Source organism: Sardina pilchardus, chromosome 2 (genome assembly GCF_963854185.1).
Source record: "Sardina pilchardus chromosome 2, fSarPil1.1, whole genome shotgun sequence".
Taxonomy (NCBI): domain Eukaryota; kingdom Metazoa; phylum Chordata; class Actinopteri; order Clupeiformes; family Clupeidae; genus Sardina; species Sardina pilchardus.
The window spans coordinates 18,663,806-18,688,625 of NC_084995.1; the positions used below are offsets into that span (position 1 = coordinate 18,663,806).

Sequence of the window (24,820 nt, forward strand, 5' to 3'; positions counted from 1 at the left end):
ATTCACATATATATATTGGACCTGCATTTTAAAACAATGTCAATGGTAGGCCTACAGCCAATAGCTGCTACATCCAGGCCTTCGATTTATAAAACTAATTGGACGTGCACTGTAGGCCTAGGACAACGCGACAAAAATCACTCTATTTTCGAGACAGAATTTGTAGCTGACTTTACGCTGCTCCTCTTGTGTGATGCGCAGGAAACCTTGCGCGTTCATTCATGTTTTTGCGGAGGCCTTATCTGCGCGTTTCAGAGACTAGCAGTGGCCTATTTGTAATAGACTACATGTCCCGAGGATCGTCTGCTTACTAGGCTATAGTTAGTAGCTTGGTACATCTATAACTTGTTGGTAACAATTATTTAATGCCCTTCACAATTTGTGTTTTACAGTGCGTGTTCGTTGAGACATCCTCTAGATGTGTGGGAGGTCAACTTTTGATGACAATTGTATCCAAAAATGTAGAGTTCGTCACACAGATCAGTTGTGGTCGTGGCCGGTTAGCTCAGTTGGTTAGAGCGTGGTGTTAATAACGCCAAGGTCGCGGGTTCGATCCCCGTACTGGCCAAACATTTTCAAGGAGGATCACTCTCATAGCCATGCGCGCACCAACTAGGTTACAGTTCCAGAGTATAGACTGCATGTAAGTACAGTAGCATGTGAAAGCAGAAATAGTCGATTACTATAGATATACGATTAGAGATTGCAATAGCTAAATTTCAACTAGTCAGAGTGCTCCAAAGGTGACCGTACAGCCGAGCACATGTCCGATAGTTACTGGTAAGGCTAAATGGTAGGGGAAGAAATGTTGCGTTTTTCATGATCTTGTACACCGAATGGATTTAACTTGGATTAACGGTTTACCCCTCTACCTATTTAGGTAGGGCGACACTCCTCAGCCAAGATTATCAGGCTAAGGCATTTTTAAAAAATATAATAGATTAGGAAGGTAGGGAGGAAGGTAGGTAAATTATCATAACTAACCAACCAAAAATAAATTTACAGAGAAAGGATTTTCATGTCACATTTGACGATAGCTTATGCGACAACTTCCTATAATAAATGATTGACAGATTTTCCCTGACACAGTGCACATACAGTATATAAGCACAACTGACATCAATTATAGCCTGCAACGCCGGGGTGCGTCAGCGTGGTTTGTCTGGGAGTGCTGAAATTGTAGCATATCCTGGCTGGACAATTGCCTAACTGTTGTCGCTCTGATACGGCCCATAGTCTCCATACTCGATAGCCTTCATTTTTAATTACGCAGAGGGACACGCAACTGGGAAGATTATAGGCCGATCGCCTATTAACTGTGCATACAGTATATGAAAGCTAGATTAATGGATTTCTGGAAATGCCTGGGGAATCTGATATTTATGATGTATGGCTACATTATATTATGAGTTCAAAAGGTCTCAAGAGGTACTGTGCTTTGGTTATTAAGTTTATTGTAGTGTTAATCGTGGTAGTTATGCTTATTGCACTTATGAATATGTAATTATAGATTAGCCCTCGCTTCATTCTTTGACAAATCGTCACCCGTCCAGCTCAGCGGGTGCAGTAGGCAATTTCCAGACTGCGCGAAAGTCTAGCAAGCCATTGAAAACGCATGCGCTCTCTCTCTGCGTGTCTGGGCAGCAGGTGTTGGTATTGTGAATGAAAGTTTGAGTGAACGGGGATCCATCCGTAGCCTACGACTGGACTTTGTATATGAAATCAAATATGCAACATCTTAAATGTCTTTAATGAACAATATATTCAGTTTTGAACTCTCGAATTTAATTGCATCGAAACGTTTAGCCTATTGCTGCACCTTTCTAAATTAAAATAAGCAAACTATGTATTTCAGTGATCCTTTTCTTTTGCCTGAACGTTATCAATCTGTCTGCAATAACATAGGCCAACAAAGTGAACATTTACGGTACTTACTATTCTCGGTGGATAGCCTTTATGTGAAATGAGAGTTAATGGTAAGTGTCAATATTATTCACTGTTTTTTTTTTAAATCCACTGTCTCTTTTCCTTCTAGCAATTTTTTTTTATCACCAATACTACGTGACAGTCTATATCACTGTTAATATGCCTATACTGGGAAGTTAGGAATACTGAATTTGTAACCTTTCGGGAAGAAGTGGTGTATCCTCTTCCAGATTTTGTGTTCGAATTGTATGACTTCTGAGTAGAGGCGCCGTAGACTAGGCCACTGTTCTGTATTTTCTAGACAACTAAATCCCTCACAACATGACATGAAGAAAAAAATTTATTGAGTTTACATATTTCTTAATCTTAAATTGAGATTGTGGTCTTATTTGTGATAGCCATCGTTTAACTGGATATGGCTTTTTGTTTCAAACAACAGACAAAAACAAGCTTGTCTGTTTAATTTCCATACTTCCATTCCCATCTGTCTGTCCTAATATGCCTCGGCCGAAATGCAGCGGGGATGCTCTGGTCTAGGCGGACTTGCCGAGCGTCGAGCGCACGTCGTTCCGGTCGGCCTGTGCATGGCGAAGCGGGCCCTGGGCCCACGCTAATCGAATTCCCAGCGCTGATTCGATTATCCGTGCTGCAGCCCTTATGCCATGGTGGATGTATGGCCGCCTTCGACTCCAGACTACTTAACCTCAGGGCCCTGGATCAGCCATCATGAGCGCACGGAATATATTTTATCCATCAGGTTTCAGGGATATTATTATTGTTTTATGTACCCCCACCCCTCCACCCACACCCACTGCCAACCAACCACCCACCCCTCCACACACACACACACACACACACACACACACACACACACACACACGCACACACGCACGCGCGCGCGCACACACACACACGTTATTAATCTTTCATTGATTATTTTGTTTGGACAATTTTATGTTCTCCTTAATTTTCTCCTGTCCTTGAATGTGCAGGATGTTGCCTTCCATTGAGGATCATGATAGAGATACCACAGTCTCTAAAGACAAATAGTATGCCCCCTTGCCAGCTTGCCCTTTTGGCAACAAATGGAAATGTCCCCTTGAGTCAGCATGTTGCTGAGTCCTAATCTGTTATTTATATATCATTTCAGAGAGTTGCATCAGAAAATCAAAAGTATTAGGTGTAGACTGTAAAGGCCGAAGTACTAGCTTCATTCAATTTCATGTTATTGCTATCTGAGATTGCATCACACGTCACCTAACAGTATTATCATACTGGGAGTCTGAAGTCGCCTCATTCTTTCTCTAGTTCTTTTCTTTCTACAGATGACAACTGAATTTGGGAAGCCGATATTGGATTTCGCTCAATAAGGCCTACACAACATCGGAATTTTCATTCCTTTTTTAGTGACTTCCAACCAGTCTTAAAGCGAGACAGAGTGCATAATGCAGGGCAGTCATCAAGGGGACCACAGGTGCGAGGAGTCTTGTGCTGTAGAATCATTTGTTATGATATCAAAATAAACCCTTGTGCCTTGTCCTCTGGTCATAATGGAATCAGGAAACATGATAGTATTCCCAAACATATAAACATTATACATCGTTCCTATACATTATTAACAACAAACACACCAATACTCAGGCTGAACATTCGACAAGACAACAACAAGACCACATAACCACAGACGTTCTTATGTTATATTCTTATTAAATAATAATAAAAAAAAACATTTAAAAAAAAAAAAAAAAACATTTAAATACACCTTTGTAAACTGGCACTGGTGACCACGGGAGTCTCCACAGTGCCGTGGGTGAGGCACTCAGGGTTGTAAGTGGCCAAATGGCTGCCAACCAGCCGGAGTCTTTGCTTATTGAGTTAGGCTCCCTCTCCAGCCATCGGGAGGAGGCATGTCTGCTCCTTCCACCACCTGCTCCTCCGCACTCTCCGCTCCCTAGCCCATCAATCTCCCAGTGACACCCGGCCTGAAAGCTCTCCGACTGGGTTATGCTGGAGGGGTGGGTGGGGGTCAGAGCCAGGGCCAAGGCTGGTGGTGGGTCAGGAGGAGTGGATCTGAGCATGGACCTGGGGCTCAGAGTCTGGTGTCTTGCTGGTGGTGGGCACTAGCAGGGGGCCTCAGGGGGTCTTGATACCGGGATGGAAAGGTGGAGTGATGCTGCGTGTGTGATGTGGAGATGCAACAGAAGAGCTATTGCACACATTCACATCTCTCTCTCTCTCTCTCCCTCTCTACACACTTATTCTCTCTTCTGCACATTTACAGACACACACACACACACACACACCAGAGAGAAAAAGAAAACAACAAAACGGCACGCTGCAAGAGCACACATTTTGTTTCCACTTAATCCATTCTCAGATCCTCCCCCACCACCTCCCTTTTCGCCCCTTTTCTCCAGCCTGCATTTGCTTCCTCTTTACATCAGTCCTAATTCAATTAGCGTTGAGCTAATGGCTGGCACTCCTCTGTGTGGACGCCTAATGACCAGAGGCAGGGAGGCGGAGAGAGGGAGGGAGGGAGGGAGGGCCGGGAAAAGGGAGAGGGAGAAGAAGGAGAAGAGGTTTGTCTCTAGAGGGTACAACGGGACCAGGTGCACCCATCTGAAAATCAAGTTATCTGGAGAAATGCCACATTCAATCCTGGGAAATTAATGTGAGAGTTTGCAGTGTGTGTCTGCCTGGGGTCTTACAGCAAAGGTCAGCACAACCATCCAGTGACATCCATCCAGCCAGCGCTCCCATCAGCCAATCCTGCCCCATACCCAGCAAGAGTGACAGGAGTGAGCAGCAGTGAACACAGCCCGCTACAGCCTTCATTTTGGACATAGCTTCATGAGATTTCCCATGTTAATCTGTGGATCTGTGGAACCTTTTTTTGCACTGACATAATACTGATTATTCTGCCATTTTAGAATGCACTGATACTGTATACTCAGTGATAGACATTATGTTGCTATTGTTGTTGTTATTGCTATAATTAGTCTGCTATTTTATGGAGAAACTATGATTTTCCACTTTTATATTTGTCTACTGTTATTTATTAATTACTTTCCAGACAGGCTACTTTAGAATAACTTTACTGGGCTATTTTTGCTACGAGTAAAAATGAATAAAGGCTTTTTTGTTTTTGAGTTATAAGCACTTGCCATCATTTTTATTACTGTTTTGCATAATAGTAGCCTACATATCATGAAAGGATAATATTTACATAGGCAGATGTCTTTATTGCCTTCTTTGAACAATCGTAATGGTATTTATTGTTCGTAAGCTTTACAATGACAGCTGTCTTGTGAAGTTTATGATTAATGCCATCTCGCATATGACTGCCTTTGAACAACGCGACGTGAAGCTCTTGGAGCATAAAAGCATAAAGGCACGTGGTCATGAACAACAGGATCCACTCAATCATCTCTGGTCACTAACGCGAATGCAAGTCTTTTTTCCCGCTTTCCAAAACTACACCAGCGGGACAAAACAATGTTTTCTGCAAACAATGCACATTTTAGGTGGCGACCTGTTAGCTCTGGTTTGCTTGCGACCTTTTCTACAGTCTATGGGACACGTGCCAGCGGGGCACGTCGACGAAAAGTGCCCTCAGGCTAAACTGCTGAAATAATCTGGGTGGGGGCTGCTGCGACCCTGACATTGCCACCAGCAAATCCTAATCGGCCCAAAATCCAATTTGCTAACTGATATATGGGACTGTGTCTTATTGAAGTCAATGCAAAATATAACGTTGCCCAGGATCTGAGGTGTAGTAGGCCAATGAATAACCTACAGGGCAAACTGCATAATTGGCTAATAGTCTGGCCAAACCAGGTAACATCAGTATCATTTTTAAATTAGTCCTCACAGTTTTAACCAAACATAGTTGGCAAAAAAAGGTGGAATTGATTGGTTAAAACAGTTGGATTGGTCTATAAATTGAATAGCCTATATCAGGCCAACTACTATTCTGAAATAGGCTAAATCGAGGATCTGTATTTTGTGATTGTAGGCTACTCTAAAAACACACACGCACACACAGAGAGAGAGAGAGAAAGAAAGACAGAAATATGTGTAACGTTTAAGCCATTATTTTGTCAAAACTCTAATACTATTGATATTTAGATATATAGCCTATATGTTTGAATTGCTCTGTTGAATTTAGTCTGGTCTGTACCCTCAGAATAATAAAGAAGATAATTTGATTTTCCTTCAGTATCCACGAGGACCAGATGTCTTTACATCTGCCCCTTCTGTTTCCTTGCTCCTCTTTGGCCTAAACTACTTGGAGGACATGGAAACCATATCACATTAAGGTCTCTCATTCAAAGAGCAGTCTAGCCTTCAAAATTGCTTACAGAGACTTTTCAACATCATGTTTTCAAGATGAGAATAGGTAAACCACTTTGTTCGACGATTGATATTTCAGTTGAAATGATGCGTGTGGCGTATTGGCTACAGGGAGCTGCACACACTTATGGCATACAGCAAACAAACAAACACCGATTTCGTTAGCATATTTTCTAAAATGTCTACAATGATACCGAGCGCTGAAGCCTTTATACAATGTATGATAAGACACGTTTTTGTGTGTTGATCGGACAAGGGTTGTATGCGAAGCTACTTGCACGAACATTGTAAGGCATTGGTAATGGTTGTTGGCTCAGCCTATCTGTTAATTTCAGGCACACTCACCACTTCGATATAGGCTTTGGCTATACGTCTCAAACCAAGAGTAGACTAACTGATTGGCATGGTGCTGCCATTATTCAAATAAGATGTTGTTGTTGTGTTGTATTAACACGTATGCTGGCTTTACGGTTGTAAATGATAGGCCTGACAATAAAACTGTAGTTTCTTAACTCTACGTCTAGACTATGCATGTGCGGCTGTAAAAAGGCCCAAGTTTAACAAGTAGCCTATAGGCTTATCTTTCAAAAACGTAGTGGATAGGCCTAATTCAATTCTAAAATCTAAAAATACAACATCGACATGAATAATCTGTTAAAATGCATGCATTGTAGTCGTTGTTGCTGTTACTGTTGCTGTGTGGTAAATTGGACGTTACAAACTCAACGTGGTGAATTTTGTGGTCAAAATTGATCTCTAGCCGTGGAACGTCTCCCTCGCCCCCTTTAACCCTGGAGCCGGGTGAGGAGGGTGGGAGAGGGAGGCAGGTAAAAATTGCACCACGGCTGAATGATGAGTTAAAAGGCTTAAAAGCTCGCGCGAAATTTGATCAGGGAGAATCGTCACCCAACTCTCATTATTTATAAGTGCTTTGATCGAATTAGGGGGCGCGGAGATGGAGGAGAGGAAAGCGACCGTGAGAGAAGTGAGTGGGGATGGAGGAGAGCACGGAAAAGGGAGACAGGGAGACTTCTTCGGTAATGGAGGGCGCGGTATTAAAGTCTAATTAGAGATGCGCGAGGGAATCGATGATGGAGGAGGTTGGGCGTGCGACGCGGGTCCCCCCTCGCGACTGCACGGGCCCCAATGCACTGATGAGTTATTGTCATGTAAAAAAAAATTGCGAGCTTCGAGACCCACCGCCTGGCGGTATTGCTGTCCAAGTCCTCAGAGCGCTTACTTGTATGCTCAGGAGACCGGAGTGCAAGGTGTTGCGTGCGAAGGGCTTTTCATAAAAACTAGCCTGAACTACCTTACCTCAGCACAGTCAAGCAGAGGCAGCAACACGAACGCACCGTGGACTGGACAGTCGGCTTTTACATCACTTGTGTGCATCAAGAAGTTGTTTTTCCACGCAGTATCTCCTCACAGCGTTTTCATTTCACTACGTGATTTCCAATGTATAAAATGGAGTATTCTTACCTGAACTCATCTGCTTACGAGTCTTGCATGGCTGGAATGGACACCTCCAGTCTCGCATCGGCTTATGCAGACTTCAGTTCCTGCAGCCAAGCCAGTGGATTTCAATATAACCCCATCCGGACTACCTTCGGGGCAACGGCTGGGTGCCCCTCACTGACACCCGGCGCCTGCAGCCTAGGCCCACTACGAGACCACCAAAGCAGCGCGTACTCTGCAGGTAATACGAGGTTCAGCTGACGACTGTGACACAGCCAACAAATCCTGTTGGTTATATAGTACAGGGGACTTTATTGCATTTGGAAATGGAAATGTGTTTAGTATTTACCGAAACGAAATTTGCTTACACAAATGAAAGTATTTATCGCGTTAGAAGCGATTGCAGGCGAGCAGTAATTGGGTTATGCGGTTACACTATCCCTGTCACACCCTCAACAGCCAACAAAATTACCTCAAACTGCCAAAATGATTGGCATAATTTATTTACTTTGCGATGAGACGTAAGCTTGGGAAATAATTCAATAAACGAGGACTAAAGTTGATTACGGAACTGTACTGAAGTCGCAAGATAAGGGCGACCAGAGATTGCCAGACAAGTTTTAGCTGTGTCGATGAGAACTTCTTTACCCTTCTCGAAGTAGCCTTATAGTTCCAGAGGTAGACATGCACTATTTGTTTTTACTTATTTCTACTCTACATTAAAACTTCATTGTTCTATATTTAGCAATAATTGGTTTGGCTTTAGAAATTACTATAGATCTATAATAATAATAATAATAAAAAAGATACCAGGATATGTTTACACTGATTTACTGATTCTAAAATTCTCTCTCCTGTTTTCATAATGTGGATGATACAAATCTGCGACCAAACGACCATTTTACTCTTCACTGTTACTAAATATTTTTCTTTTACAGTTCCATATAAGCTGTTCACGGACCATGGCGGTTTGAATGAGAAGCGGAAACAGAGGCGCATCAGAACCACCTTCACCAGCGCGCAGCTGAAAGAGCTGGAGCGCGTGTTCGCCGAGACCCACTACCCCGACATTTACACACGCGAGGAGCTCGCTCTTAAAATAGACCTGACCGAAGCGCGTGTGCAGGTATCACAATCTTTTATCCACGGCAACGTCCATATAGGTCTAATGCTAATAAATAATCTGAAGTGATGGATCTCTTCTACCACTGTAACGAACGCAAAATGTCTAAAAAGCAATTATGACACTTTGTTATGCAATTATTATCATTATTATTATGGCTATTAATATTATTATTATTAATAATACTATTGTTATTAAATACTAGTAGTAATTGGCTATCAGTTGTGCTACTACTACCACTACTACTAGCTACTAATAATAATCATGTTAGGCCTACTATTTATAAAGTTTAATTACATTCATTTTCCTCAGGTATGGTTCCAAAACAGGCGTGCAAAATTTCGCAAGCAAGAGCGCGCAGTTGCTGCTGTATCTGCCGCAAAAAACGGATCCTCTGGGAAGAAGCCAGACTCACGCGAGGAAGACAACAACGAATCTAAAGTCACCGATCCGGATAGTACAGGAGGGCCTGGGTCAAACCCAAATCCAACCTCCACCTGTGGTGGACTCAGCCCTTCCCCGGGGATAGCAACAGGCACCGGACACATGGAGTCTGTCAAGACGTCGCCAAGTCACCTCGTTGGCACCACGTCCAGTCCTGGGTGGGCGTCGCCTGCAAGTGGAATGTCAAATTTGACGGACTCTCTGGGTGGACCGTTCGCCAACGTGCTCTCTTCCTTGCAAAGACAAAACGGCAACAAGGCAGGAATGGTAAAGATGTTCTGATACCACGTTTGACCCGTGGAGAGCGTGCAGGAGAACACTTGAGGTAACACACATTTCATGCAAAACGAAGAACATTTACAAGGATTTGCGGAACATTTACTTTACGCATGGACAGATGTGTCCATTATTCATTTTCTAGAGACGATAGGCTAGACTTCCCGGTCGCACGCAATGTGTGTGAGTTTGTGTGTGTGTGTGTGTGTGTTGAACATGAAGTTCCCAGCACTTTTCTTTTGGGGGTAAAGAAAGTACACCCTGCAGTATTCTCCATGTGTCGCCTTAGCTGTTGTGCCTAATGTGAGATAGAACTGTTTTTAACTAGTGAGATTTTGAGCTGTGTCCATTTTTACCGCAAGACTGATACACCCATGCCGTATAATGTATTTCAAATGGGCTTCAATATTGTGCTCAGAGTCTAGTCTCTGGGCATATGTGCAGTGCAACCTGCATATAGGCCTACCTATTTTCAACCCTATACAGCCAATCTATGTGGAGGTGATTGATATAGGTTGTCAATATGAATCTACAGTTTAAAAGTATATTTATTTGTAATATTTATTTATTAATATGGTGTTTTATTTAAAGGTGAAATGATAGGATATGTTTTTTTATTTATTTATTGCGTTTTAGATATAGAATGAGCATCACCTAAATCCAACTCGAGTGCTTAACAAGAAAAGTGGACTATTTATATGTGCATAACAGTTTTGGTATGCGTGCCCATGCCTTGCTAATAAAGCGAAACATAGTAACATTCTGTCAGCGAGGTGATTGTTTTGTATTGTTAATACCATAGGATCCATTATTTCACATAACAAATCAGATGTTTATTACAGAGAGTACCACCAAAGCGGGCGTTTCCATTCCCTGAGGGGATGTGTTTCTGTTTCAGCACCAAGGACAGATCCACACGCGTCAAAATGAGATTTCTAATTCATGTACACACTCACGCAAGCATACATACAATGGACAATAAGTGCATTTACAATGTTTTATTGTACAAACATACACTTGCTATAAAAGCCTTTGCATAGCAGTTCCTTCTAATTCGTCTCAGTTTTGAAATTTTCTTTATCGATTACAATAAATACAGAGCTTAAACATATTACACGATTTTGCACCACTCCACCTCCACTGTATTGCCTTTTAATCCAGTTTAAATCGTTCCTTATCTAAATGCTTAACAAAGCAAAACGGAAACAATACTGCATAAAGGGAAAAGCAATGACAGCAACGCTATTAGAATGGGACAAAGCTTTGCAGAAGTGCAACAGAGGGTTTACATTGCGGTTAGATAGGACAGTCAATTACCAAAAATGGGACTAAACTACTAACATAGCTATTATCATTCAAACCTTGCAGAAAGACGTATATCTGTGCAGGGTCGCTTAAAGGATATGCTTCAAGTTTCACAAAAAATATTCACATAAAACGCAGGAAAATGTAGACATGAGGTTTTGTGAAATAGACTAATGTTCTATAATAACAGTTTCATAGAAGACTTACATTGTAGAAATGCGTTGTGCTCTGTGCGTTTGTCCTTCTAGAAAACCACATGCCCTAACAGAGATAATTAGTTGGAACTTAGCAAGAGTGTATTTCCAAGGACTTACTCCATCAGTTGGTTTGGTTTGAATTTTTGCTCTGATAGGCGATCGTGTTTGACATTCGGATTTAAGTTAGGCATCCACACCATCTCGTTGTATTACACGTTACTGAGATGATCTTTGGGATTTTCATGGAATCTATGGAATCAAACCTCTCAGAAACTGTGCAACCTTCGTTCATAAGGCACATACGTTGATGCAAAATCACCCCGTAAGGAACGGACAGCGAGAGCATAAGGTACACAAGGGGAAGCTAATTAACTGTTTGAATGAAATGTATTTCTAAACTTAAATAAGGATATATTATTTGCATCAACCATGCATTCGCATAAAGTATACATTACCTCACAGTAAACCCAAGCAGTCAAACCAACTCGAAATAATGATTTAAGACAACCTAATCAGTGAAAACGAAGGTAACTCTCTATTATTTATCTCCGGCAAAAAAATAAAATAGCAAATCAACTGTTTTGAGTAGCCTATTACTTAAAGTATCACGATCTTTTGCAATAACATTAAAATAATCAAACGTAACAATTAGTGTTTTCAATAGTTATATTTTATGTTTTTGCTAGATGCACCAAAATACCAGCATTTCGGGAATGTGTTTTCAGGTTGTGCTTTGACATGTATGCTTCATTCCTACCATAGGTAGATGCCACTAGTAACACTCACAGTCAACCTAAACAAAATATCTAAGTTAACATAACTCAGTTGTTTAGAGTGTAAGTCATTCTGTGGAATTTCTTCTCACGATCCTTTGGTAAAGCGTTGAAATAATCAAATATAGTAGTGTTGGACAGTATTGGCTTCACTATGATACTGGTGCGACAATGGACATGGGTTGTGTGAATTTGCGATAGCGAACTTTGTCATATTATGCTGGTGGACAGATGCAGTCAAATGTTGGTGAATGCTAGCAGGTGCGTGTCCAGAGTAATCATGATGGAGAACGCCTGAACAAGTCTTAAAATACCAACTTGATTTTTTACAGAATTATCCAGAAGTTAGTCAAGTAGCATCGATTGGCATACCCATGGCTGCTGCACCGTTTCAGGCTTTATTGCGCACCATGTTGCATGTCCACGTCTTCCCTACTGACGGCGAGTCAATGTACTATTTTTGGCTACTGTTCATTATTCAGTTGTGGAAAATGCAAGATATGCTTGCAGAATGCTCCGTAGTTTTATGTGCAGTGAAGTCACCTTAAATATAAATACTTGAGTTACTGTTAGTAAACATTTTAAAGTTTTCTCAAATAATATAAGTTAGTTTGACTGTTTGGGTTTACGGCCCTGTGAGTAACAACGGGCAATACGCGAATACTTGAGAACTGTTCAATCAAAAACAATGCAACAAAATGAAATGGGAAGGTTTTGCATGCACACAACCAACAATGGCGCAGTATGGGTACATGTTACATGACTCTCGCCTGATAACATTGTTTGGAGCGCCTTCTACGTTGGTCATGTGAGCTCCATTTCCTACATGTTAAGCAAATTAAATTTCAATTACCAAAAGAAAAAAAGAACATGTACACAATCTAAAGGAAAAAAAACACGCCAGTTCCGGAGAAAAAAAGTAGACTCTAATCAAATCAATTAGAAGGTTAATTCATGCAAGAAAATACTTTGCAGTCACCAAGCTCTGCAGCTCAGCAACGTTGTGAATGATTAAGGCATCATACATGTTAAACTGCAGGGACACCAGACATGATCCTATTTAAAAAGCATTGATAGGCTATAGACTTTCCGACAGGATTCTGTATACAGAGAGAAAGTTACTATTGAAAGACGGTAAGGTGTGCTTCAGACCGACAGACTCTCGCTTATGCCTTGGATAAAAAAATACTAATAATACTAATATATCAAGGTGCAAAGTGAGCATGTGATCCTAGGAGGCCTTTTGTATAGAAACTTCAATCAGGAGGAGATCTAGTTTTCAGACCACGTGACCCCACAGCCTTTAGAAACTACTACTATATTGAAATATCCAGCGCGTTGTGTAACTCAGGTTAAATGACTATTTATCTTATTGACGTCCTACAGTGCACTTATTATTGTGTTATGCAGGTCAAGCAGAGTGTAGGAGGGGGAAGTTATTTTACAAGTACAAAAATAAAGAGATGTTATCCAGTATCTGAAAACTGAGTAGACTTGATGTAAAGAAAGAGAGAAATGTGTAACGTGGGGGTAGTTTTAAACCCTCCTTATCGGTATATCAGTTAATCTCAGATGTCGCGTTAAGAGTACTCCACTCATTCCAGGTTGCTTCAGTGGAGATTGTCGGAGCCTCTGTTCTGTTCTGTTCGGTTCTGTGTTGGTGTGTCTACGGGTGGCATTCAGGTCCTCTGCGGCTCACAGCGTGGTAGGCTGACCAGCAGCTGAGGGAGAGAGAACAAAGGACAACACTTTCCGTTTAGTGTCCAGTTTTGTTAATGTATTATATCGCATGTATAGTATGTGTAGTGTGTGTGTGTGTGTGTGTGTGTGTGTGTGTGTGTGTGTGTGTGTGTGTGTGTGTGTGTGTGTGTGTGTGTGTGTGTGTGTGTGTGTGTGTGTGTGTGTGTCGGATTGCTCACCACGTGATTTGATGTAGCACTCTTGACAGTTGAGGAGGCCGTTACGAATCCTGACGTCTGTCCCCGTGCTGGTGTCTCCCAGAAGCCCTTTACACATTCCGCACTGTAGGAAACACACACACACACACACACACACACACACACGGAGTGTAAACGGGCTGCGCTGACTCTTTCGCGTCAACAAAAACAAACATCTGGTTCAACATGCGATCCGTTCTCTAACATACCTTGAAGCACTGTATGTGAAAGTACAGCCCCAGCGTCTCGATAATCATGGCTGCGCCTTTGCCCAGGGGCTGAGCACAGCTCGAACACAGCTTCTTCCCACTCACAGATCTGCAGGCCACGACAACAACAACAACAAACGTTGATACAATGTATGCAGTGAAAACATATCATCAAGTGCACAGACAACACTCCTCTGCAGCAGGTGCCCATGTTCTGGTTCTGGAACGTTTTTCTCCAGAACCCTTCATGCACGCACATCATTGAGCAGTCAAAATGCTCTTTAGCACCACCAACAGGCCGCCCTCCGCCATGACAGGGTTCAGTCCAGGCACTGCTACATGTATGCTTGTGTATCCATGCCACGGTGCCTTACCTGCTTGGGGATGGGGGCTGGGTGTTGGGTGATGTTGGAGATGGTGAGGGTGAGGATGAATGAATGTCTGTGTGTGTGTGTGTGTGTGTGTGTGTGTGTGTGTGTGTGTGTGTGTGTGTGTGTGTGTGTGTGTGTGTGTGCCATACCTGCTAGGGGAGGGGGGCAGGGTGTCGGGTGATGTTGGAGATGGTGTGGATGACCCTAAAACGTTCTCATAGGACCCTGACCTGGAGGTGACAAGCCAGTGCAACATTCAACAGCAGGCCACACATGTACACACTCAAACATAGCCATCATCACAGCATCCGCAGACATGTACACACTCAAACATAGCCATCATCACAGCATCCGCAGACAACATCTCTGGGCAAGCATACGTGAATGTGCCTACTGCGTTCATTACCCATAAACTCCATACACCCACACACACACACACACACATGTGCTTTTACATGCTAAACTGAAAAATTATTTGTTTTCAACATAAAATAGGCAAGTAGATGCAATTGGTTATTTCATTTTACTATTCAACGCGATCACAATTTATCAATACATGTGTTATTCAAACGGCATGCATGTACAGTACACACACACATATATACACACACACACACACACACACACACACAGTCACACACACAGGAAATCCATGCATGAACACACACATGCACACACACCTTCTCATCGAGGCAGGGTAGTTTTGTGGTGAACTGAAGTTGCGGTCCAGGGAGGAAGTCTTCTTCCATTCGTCACTCTGTGGCTTCCTGTCGGCGGGCGAGCTTCTCCATGAGCCGTCTGCTTGGGACACAACACACGGTAAATGCATCTCCGTTTCCAGGCACACGTGAATGAAGGACAGCACACTGGTATTACATTAGTATATATTTCATACTAGCCGTACTACCACCGCCCTTGTTGTCGTTGTGTGTGTGTGTTTGTGTGTGTGTGTGTGTGTGTGTGTGTGTGTGTGTGTGTGTGTGTGTGTGTGTGTGTGTGTGTGTGTGTGTGTGTGTGTGTGTGTGTGTGTGTGTGTGAGAGTGTGTGTGTGTGTGTGTGTGTGTGTGTGTGTGTGTGTGTGTGTGTGTGTGTGTGTGTGTGTGTAATCACCCTGTATGAACTGCAGCTGTGGGGTGGCTGACTCGCTGTTGTCCAGAGGAGAGGGGACCTTCCCATTCTGTTGCACTGGTGTAGGTGGCCCTGTCTGAGCTGGGCTGTGAAGGGTGGGACTGTGAAAAAAGAACAATATGAAAGAGAGATCACATAGTGTCAGCCTTTTACTTTATGTAATACAGTGCCTATAGAAAGTTATCATACCCTTTTGAAATAGTTCCTTTTTTTGTCTTAAAGCCTGAAATCAAAACCCATTTTTAAAAAAATCTTTTCCAGTTTTATTTACAAATGTAGCTGTACAACATCAAAATAATGAAACAAAAGTCAACAGTTCTGAAAATTAATAAAAAATTAAAAACTAGAATAACAGGGTTGGAAAAGTCATCATACCCCTGACTTAATACTTTGTCAAGCTTCCTTTTGCTTTCATTACAGCCATCAATCTGTTTGGATATGTCTCTATTATAGCTTTGCACACCTAGACAGGGGAATATTTGCCCAATTTTCCGTGCAGAATTGTTAAAATTTAGTCAAATTCTGTAGGGAATGGCGATGGACTGCTCTCTTCAAGTCAATCCACATATTTTCTATAGGATTTAAGTCAGGGCTCTGACTTTGCCACTCAAGGATATTCACCATCCTATCCTTAAGCCACTGCTTTGTTCTTTTGGCAGTATGTTTAGGATTTTTGTCGTGTTGGAAGGCGAATGACCTCCCCATCCTCAGCTGTTTAGGAGAGGGACGCAGGTTTTCCTCAAGAATTTTGGTGTACTTGGCAGCATCCGTTTTCCCTTCTATCCTGACCAATTGCCCAGTCCCCGCTGAAGAGAAACATCCCCAAAACATAATGTTGCCCCCACCATGCTTCAAAGTAGGTATGGTGTGTTTTGGGTGTGTTTGGGTGTGTATACTGTGTTTGGTTAGCGCCTGGAGCTCAGTCCAAAAACTTCAATCTTAGTCTCCAAAAAGTTCGATCTTAGTCTCATCTGACCATATAAGCTTTTTCCACATGGTAGCAGAATATTCCAGATGTGTTTTTGCACTGAACTCCAAGCGCAATGTTTGGCGAAAACCAACACAGTACACCACCCAAAACACACCATACCTAGTGTGAAGCATGGTGGGGGCAACATTATGTTGTGGGGATGTTTCTTTTCAGCGGGAACTGGGCAATTGGTCAGGATAGAAGGGAAAATGGATGCTGCCAAGTACACCCACATTCTTAAGGAAAACCTGCGTCCCTCTCCTAGACAGCTGAGGATGGGGAGGTCATTCGCCTTCCAACACGACAATAATCCTAAACATACTGCCAAAAGAACAAAGCAGTGGCTTAAGGATAGGATGGTGAATATCCTTGAGTGGCAAAGTCAGAGCCCTGACTTAAATCCTATAGAAAATATGTGGATTGACTTGAAGAGAGCAGTCCATCGCCATTCCCTATAGAATTTGACTAAATTTTAACATTTCTTTACGGAAAATTGGGCAAATATTCCCCTATCTAGGTGTGCAAAGCTATAATAGAGACATATCCAAACAGATTAATGGCTGTAATGAAAGCAAAAGGAAGCTTTACAAAGTATTAAGTCCGGGGTATGATGACTTTTCCAACCCTGTTATTCTAGTTTTTCATTTTTTTATTAATTTTCAGAACTGTTTACTTTTTTTTCATTATTTTGATGTTGTACAGCTAAATTTGTTAATAAAACTGGAAAAGATTTTTTTTAAAATGGGTTTTGATTTCAGGCTGTAAGACAAAAAAAGTAACTATTTCAAAAGGGTATGATGACTTTCTATAGGCACTGTACGTCCATATTCCATAGAATAAAAATTCCAAGGTCAGGCAGCACAGATTATTACAATAGTAAGATCCAGTCTACATGTTACATCCTAAAAGAATTAGGTTAGAACCGGTCAAACTAGTTATTCATTTTGGACTGCCAAACTGTCGAATCACTGTTGTGGTGACATCCTTAACCAATGCCATCTTACTCGTGCCATACTGCTTGGCAAGTTCTAACACAAATAAAGAAGGGTATTTAAATAACACACACACACACACACACACACACACACTCAAACTATTTAGTGTGGATGACTACAGCCACGATCTGTGTGTTGGTTTGTGTTGCTACTGACCTCTGTGTGTGTGCCACTCCATTGTGAGTGCTTGTGTGTCCTCCACTTTCTGTCTGCTTGTCTTGGGTCAGTTTCCTGTCCAGCTCCGACAGTGACAGGACGATGCTGTCCTGGGTGCGTTGCGGGGAGGACACTGGACTGGTCAACCCTCCGCTGCCTGAACGAGAGGTCAGCGGGGTCATCGTCTCCTCGAGGATACGTCTCTCCTGTTGGGACAGGAAGTAGGTGGGGAACAATGACAAACCGAAATATCCAACAACCATCTTTACCAACCAACTCTATTCAGACATTTTTGAAAGTAAGGGTGAAATACAGAACAGAGAGGGCAGAGACTATGACTGTGGTGCTAGACAAATAGCTCCTGTCATAGACATAGATAGTCATTCTATTCACTACTAAGGGCCATTTAGAAAACAGAGTATGTGAAGGTTTGTCAGTTAAAAAAAAATCAAAGGCTCCTCCTGAATGGCAAAATTGATTCAGCTGTGAACTACCAAAGATGGTGGTCTAACTCTGCTTTGCTGAAATATTTGTTCATCATTGGAGACATTTTGAACATTTTGAACAACACTGATGCAGATTTACAGTGGGCAGCAATGGGGCCATGTCCTGTAGAGAGCCTTCTCTCCTCACCTCCTCATGGTGCCTCTTCTCCTCCTCCTCCACCTCCCGCTGGGCTCGCTCCCACTCCTGCTTCAGCTTCTCCTGCTCGCGCTGGTACTTCTCCTGCAACCGCACACACACACAGACCGTCAGGCAGGGAGAGGACACAGAGAGAGAGAGAGAGAGAAAGAGAGGGAGACAGAGACAGAGAGACTGAGTGTGAGAGACAGTGGTAGAGAGAAAGAGAAAGAAACAAAGTGAGAGTATATATACAAGGGAAAGAGTCAGAGGAATAAAGAGAGAGAGACAGAGAGAGAGAGAGAGAGAAAGAAAGAGAAGCAGAAACAGCATGCATATATAAGAGTGAGAAGCGTCTGGGGAAAGCTGGGGGACGTGGCGAGGCTGGCCACAAGGAGACACCAAAGTCCAGACAGCACACAGGCGGAGGACACACACACAGGCAGGCCCCTCATGAGCACTCACTGACCACCACACAAACACAGATCACAAGCTAGTCAGCTTTGGCACCGTGCTAGAACGGCTACACCAAACCACTGTGCCTATAATCATGATAAACCACAGCTATGATAGACCAATGGAATGGGCATATAGCTCTACTGCGTATTCCATTCCCATAGTATAACACACTGCACAACAGGCATTAGTGAACAGGCCTCTGATGTGTCTCATGATATGAGACAAGCAGCTGCCCGTGGTAGATATGTAGCAGGTGACGGTGGCCATAGTGTGTCTGTGCACCTGGTTGGGACACTATGCCTGGGGCTCACTAATATACCTTCAGCAAGCGCTCCTGCTCTTGTTGCCATCTTTCTTGACGTTTGCGCTCCTCATTGGGATCCCATGTCCAATGGTCAACTCTCTTAGCCAGATTCAAGATAGGGGTCTCAATCTGACATACATACCACACACACACACACACACACACAGATACAAGAGGAGGCACACACACACACACACACACACACACACACACACACATACAGACCAACATACACACACACACGGAGTCACCCACACCCACATATACACACATACGCACACACACAAGGAAAAAGAGGAAAGGAAATTGATAGAACAGGTTTGTTTGTGACAACAGTACTTGGACTACAGAGGAAATAGAAGGGTAAGGATTTGTTCAAGAACAACAGTGAAAATGCAGACAGACTGCAGGTTCAAGGGAACAGAAATGAACGGAAAAGAGACTTGAGGTGGTGGAAGGATTTATACGGGAGTACTTACACACTCCATGGGGTTCTCAAGGCCCTCTGGAAAAAAAACAAAGACAAAACACAAGTCAGTCAGGAGCGTTGACCTTTCCTCTGTCTGTTTCTAGATCTGGTCCACACACAGGCACAAGGATTATTACTCAAACACAGCTCTCTTACATGGCTACGGCAGCCTCCTAGCACTAGACAACAAATGACATCCAGAGGGATATAGATGAAAGAGAGCGACAGAGACAAACACGGAGCGAGGGAGAGAGAAAGAGAGAAGAAGCGTGAGAGAGAGGGAGGGAGAGAGAGAGAGGGAGGAAGAGAGAGAGAGAGGGAGGGAGAGGGAGAGGAAGCAAGAGAGGCAGAGAGAAGAAGCGAGAAAGAGAGAGAGACATTTCACATTCAAAAACAGGTTCATTACGTACAATACCGTAAACTACACACGAGAGACAACTAGACAAAAGCAATGCCGTCAAGAGGACGCAAATGGGACAGAGATCTAAATGAGTGCTTCCACAAATCCATTCCACAAGGCCACTTTTGTATATGGCATGACTACGGAAACCTGCTGAGGTCAAAAAAGTTCAAAATCACGAATGGGACCAAATGGAGGGTTGCACTACATGCCGTGACCTCAGCAGGTTTAGGTAGCCAGCAGATTTGGGCTCTAAAGTCCACAGCAATGAGACGAGTCGAAGCAGGAACGGCAAGAACAGAGACGGAGGAGGGGCTAGACAAAGGGGCGCGCCAACGACACGGCCGCCTCGTACAGAAGCGGTACATAGAGGTGGGGGAACGGGATTGGTTGGTTTCCTATCTTGGCCAATCACATTGCAGCTTTACCTGGCGTCGCGAAGAACTCCCAGCGCAACCTAGAGCTACCAGACGAGTGTGAGGAATCTACACATCAACCACAGCACCCCCAAGTGCCCCCCCGACCAAAGCCCACCCCCCCCCAATTACACACACGGGGGCAGAGTGATAGAGGGACAGACAGAGAGGAAGGAAGGAAGAAAGAAAGTAAAAGATCTATGAGCAAGAGATCGACAGAAAGAACAAAAATAAAAAAACAGAAACCTAACAGCAAAAATAAAAAAGAACACATTTTGAATACACAAATACATATTTTGTTGCATGACTACAGCATCGACCAGCTCAGCTCCAGAGCTCAGCTGGTTGCCCTACATTATCAGTGGTGAGAGGTGCGTTGTGGGTAATGTAGTCTCAATACCTGGCACTGTGGTGGAAGATGAGGTCAGGGTGCTGCTCTGTGCTGAGTCAGTTCTACTGTACTCGGAGTAGGAAACGGACTGGTCCTCAGGGGACTGAGCAGAACTCGCAGAGCTGTTCATCTGTAGACACACACCAGCATATCGGTCACAAACTGTAGGCTTTACACCCTCACTATGCTGTATATCGGTCCATGAACCAAACAGAACAAGACGACCAAAAGAGATCGTATTGATGACTACACCTCAATAGCTGATAAATAGCAAATGACCGGTCTGACCCACCCATGTTCTAGTGGTTGCATCTGATTCATCAATGACCTGTGTGTGTGTGAGTTCTGTCACGATGGTCGTCTTGATCACGCAATTCCGCTTCCCTCCAGCAGCGAGGTCCTTCTGTTCGGACACTGCAACAACAACATTCAACTCTTATACCAACAGTGCTTACATGTGTAATAAATTCCATACAATTACAGGAGGTCCCATAAGGACATTACTCAAGAGCCATCTTAAAAACAAAGCATGATTCAATGTGACTGAACATCTGCCATTCTGGCAATGTCCACTAGATGGCACTCCATAACAAGGCTCCAGTGAGCAGCTGAGCAGAAAAATCTAGAAGGCTGGGCTGGAGTGGAGGAGTGGAGTGGTGGAGTGGTGCTCACCTCTGAGTGGAGACTGGGTGACGTCAGCAGACGCCTGCTCTCCTCCTTGGCTCCTCTCCAGAGGCGAGGGAGACGTGGGAGTCGCTCGCTGCTCCTCCTCCCTCTCCTCCCCCGCCTTGGTGGTGTCCCTCTGCGGGGAGCTGGGCTGACGCTCCTCCTGGGGGGGTTTGGCGCTCGTCAGGGGAGACGTGGGGGGCGCGACGGTGGCTCCTCCCTGTGTGGTCCCAGCCGTGCTCTGATTGGCTGCCGGGGCTGTAGGAGGCAGCGGAGGCGGCGGAGAGCTCAGCCTGGTGATCTCCTTTTTGTCTTCGGCGTTCATCTCTCCATTGATGCGCACCAGCCCATCAGTCTGCAGGGACTGAGGCACCACCGACACACACACACACACACGCACACACACACACACACACACACACACACACACACACACACACACACAGAGAAAGACACAGATTGGTACAATGAAGTTGAACAAGGAGGACGATTTAGAGAGCTTTACCATGGAACATCTGTTTCAGGTTCTGCACCACTGGACAAAGGCAGGCCTCACCTTGACAGGCTTGTGTCCGGTCTGGTTGGGCCTGGGCTGGCTGTAAGGCTTGGGCGTGAACAGAGGCACGGGTTTGGACGGCGCGGGAGGGGCGCGGGTGGGCGACTGCTCTGGGGTCAGGGTCCGGCCCTGGGGCTGGAAGGGGGGGCTCATCGTCCGCGTCTGCTGCTGCGAGGGCACTTTGGGTTTGGGGGCGTCTTCGACGGCAGCCTTGGCGCCGCCGGGGGTGAATTTGGCTGGAGAGGGTGGCCGCTGAGGCTGCTTGGGCTGGCTAGCGACCGGGGGCGACCGGGGCTGGGGTGGGGCTACTGGGGCTGGGGCGCGGGCGGTGTCGGTGTCGGTGGGGGTGGTGGCGGTGTCGGAGGCGGGTGCCGTGGTGGTGGCGGTGGCGGTCGTCGCGGCGGAGGGCAGCTGGGGGGCTCCTTTCTCGGGCGGCTGCGGGATCTGCAGGCGCTCCAGGATGGCGTCGCTGATGGTGAAGCGCAGGGCGTAGCGCTGCAGCACGGCCGCCTTCTCCTCGGGGGTGCAGGCCCGGTCGTACGCCTCGTGCAGCTCCTGCTCGCGACGCTCCCTGGAGCGCAGGACAGAGAACACACAGAGGAGAGGCACACAGTGAGACACAGATGACCACCATGAGTCACCACCAGTGGGGCTCCTCATACTCCAGAGCAGGACACACACATCTGCCCCAAACGGGAGAAAAGATTTAATGCTAATGTGCTGTTTATTGTTGTATGTTTTATGTTGCACACTATACTGTACTTTGTCAATGTTGTATTGTTATATAGTCTAATGTTGTAGATGGTACTATACTTTCTATCTATCTATCATCTATCTATCTATCTATCTACCTATCCATCTATCTATCTATGACTATGGCAAGGTAAAATACATAAAGGATCATTTCTCACTTCTCTTCCACAATCTCCTTGTAGGTCTTGATACTCTTCCTCCGAAGTGCAGATGCGTGCTCCTCCTTCATCATCTTCTCCATCATCTTCCTCTCGTTCTCCTTCTTGATGAGGTCCTGAGACGCACTTCGCCTCCGGTTCTTCCAACGGGCCAGGTCCTGGTCAGGACAGAGGTCATTCACAAGGTCACCAAGGCAGAGGATAGGTGCATGTGTCTCATAAGCACTCCTAAGCACTTAACCATAAGAAAATTACTCATCCATCTCAATTACTCAATTTTGCTCCCCTCAACGCACCCCTCATGAGAAAGTCAGACACCATCACAGCCATACTGTGTCAATCACAGTTAGTTGCAAATGAATTAACCTTTGTTTAAGTATAGTTTTGGGCTATAATTTGGATTGGACAGTGACAGGAAGTAAGTTGGAGGGAGAGATGGGGTGGGATCAGGAAATGACTTCAGGTCGGATTTGAACCTGGGTCCCCATGGGCACTTGGACCCGTAGATGGCATGGCCACCGTAGCCAGCTGTGCCACAGCACCACCCCCACCGACAAACCCTTTCAACCAACTGCATGCTGTGATATTTGAACTCAGTTCTAAGGGCCGGGGTCACGTCAGGTCAAAAAGGACGCAGCTGGACGCGCTCGGTCTGTCTGTTTGTCTGTCCGGCGGCTCGGCAGACCCCTTCCCCTGGCCCTGTGACTCACGTCCTGCCACTCGTCCTCCTTGTTGTCGCCCAGGTCCTCGTGGCGCGACTGGCTGTGCGGCGGCAAGATGGCCTCCTCCTCACAGCGCATGTCAAACATGCTCATGCTCCTACAAACAGCAAAACAGGAAACAGGAAGTGGTCACAGGAAGACATAGGACTCTCCAGTGGGGAAAAAACAACAACTCAACCGTAATGATAAAAAAAAAAAACATCAGTGCTGCAATCAAGTTGATTGTTCAGAAGAGTGAGTGTGCTGGTCATTTCTGGAAGCTCAGCTTGTATGCACAACAGTGCTCTCACTGAGATCAACAGAAGTGCCCAGCATTGTTTTCAGAGAATTACGAGGAAAAACAGAGGTTAACACACACGACCATTCCTGAGCTTACAGTATGAAAGGTGAGTGTTAGGCTGTGAATGAACAAAACTAGGGTTAGAGTTAAAACGGTTCAAACAAATTCTGGCTGAAAGACAAACAAAATGGAAGCATGCAAAAACAACAACAACAACAACAAAGATGTGCATTTCCTGCTGAGGCAAGTTCGGCATGCTGTGAAGGCTTTTCTAAATCACAGGCCAAAGGCTGCAAAAGTATCACTGCCACAATTAAAACAAAAACACAGCTCATATCCATCACTCTCGCTAGAGAGCTGTGACCACTAATATGGACACTGAGAGGACACAGATATGAGAGATTGTCTCTCAGTAGATTCTGCTCTGAGTATTTAACATAGAACGCAAACATTATGGGTCGTAAGAGATTGCTGTATAACTACACCAATCCCACCACACTATTTCAAGCATAGCAGTGGTGGCCTGACCCCTCTCTCTGTGGTTCTGGATGCAGCCAAAGTGCGGTTCAGATGGACCCAAAGTCAACACTGGCCCGGTTATAAAAACCCAGTCGGATGACTGTGGGTTGGGTCCACCACAGGCCCAAGACAAACAGCTGGCTATACGAGTTCTGTAATGAGAACCAGGGAAGGGCAAAGAACAACAGGGAGATGGAGCGCCTTATACATGGGCTGCTCTCTTCCTGTGCCTACCCTGCCACCGGATGAGATGGGGGTACACAAAAACAGAGTCCACTAAGGACAGAGAGAGAAAGAGAGAGAGAGAGAGAGAGAGAGAGAGAGAGAGAGAGAGAGAGAGAGAGAGAGAGAGAGAGAGAGAGAGAGAGACACGATCTCTTTGACCAGTTGGTTTTCACTAACAGAAGGAGAAGCTTCCTCTTGACCCTCTCGGGGTCTATAGACATACAGTACTGTACATGTGACTTGTTTTTAGCTGTTATGAA

General features: G+C 44.6%; 2 protein-coding genes and 1 non-coding gene across 3 annotated transcripts in view; 2 read left to right on the forward strand and 1 right to left on the reverse strand.

The window, feature by feature from the left end:
- Positions 1–494: 494 nt before the first annotated feature.
- On the forward strand, positions 495–568 carry trnai-aau (transfer RNA isoleucine (anticodon AAU)). The gene has a single exon. It is a non-coding gene; the product is annotated as a tRNA-Ile (tRNA).
- A 7,169-nt stretch (positions 569–7,737) lies between these two features.
- LOC134065514 (paired mesoderm homeobox protein 2B-like) lies at positions 7,738–9,816 on the forward strand. Its single transcript, XM_062520553.1, has 3 exons — positions 7,738–7,978; positions 8,676–8,863; positions 9,173–9,816. Exons 1-3 carry the CDS (start codon positions 7,738–7,740, stop codon positions 9,584–9,586), a joined length of 843 nt encoding a protein of 280 aa, XP_062376537.1. The 3' UTR covers positions 9,587–9,816.
- Positions 9,817–10,563: 747 nt separating this feature from the next.
- The window catches only part of LOC134098377 (LIM and calponin homology domains-containing protein 1-like), a 58,035-nt gene continuing 43,778 nt past the window's right edge, over positions 10,564–24,820 (reverse strand). The window contains exons 17-33 of the mRNA XM_062551411.1: positions 23,525–23,633; positions 22,815–22,972; positions 21,904–22,474; positions 21,354–21,711; positions 20,974–21,095; positions 20,691–20,811; positions 20,303–20,359; positions 19,485–19,510; positions 19,021–19,134; positions 18,255–18,347; positions 17,622–17,827; positions 15,483–15,601; positions 15,053–15,170; positions 14,522–14,602; positions 14,002–14,110; positions 13,775–13,877; positions 10,564–13,576 (exon numbers count right to left, since the gene is read on the reverse strand). Coding sequence (XP_062407395.1) covers positions 13,551–13,576; positions 13,775–13,877; positions 14,002–14,110; positions 14,522–14,602; positions 15,053–15,170; positions 15,483–15,601; positions 17,622–17,827; positions 18,255–18,347; positions 19,021–19,134; positions 19,485–19,510; positions 20,303–20,359; positions 20,691–20,811; positions 20,974–21,095; positions 21,354–21,711; positions 21,904–22,474; positions 22,815–22,972; positions 23,525–23,633 — 2,491 coding nt within the window. The 3' untranslated portion in view covers positions 10,564–13,550. The remainder of the gene's footprint in view (positions 13,577–13,774; positions 13,878–14,001; positions 14,111–14,521; positions 14,603–15,052; positions 15,171–15,482; positions 15,602–17,621; positions 17,828–18,254; positions 18,348–19,020; positions 19,135–19,484; positions 19,511–20,302; positions 20,360–20,690; positions 20,812–20,973; positions 21,096–21,353; positions 21,712–21,903; positions 22,475–22,814; positions 22,973–23,524; positions 23,634–24,820) is intronic.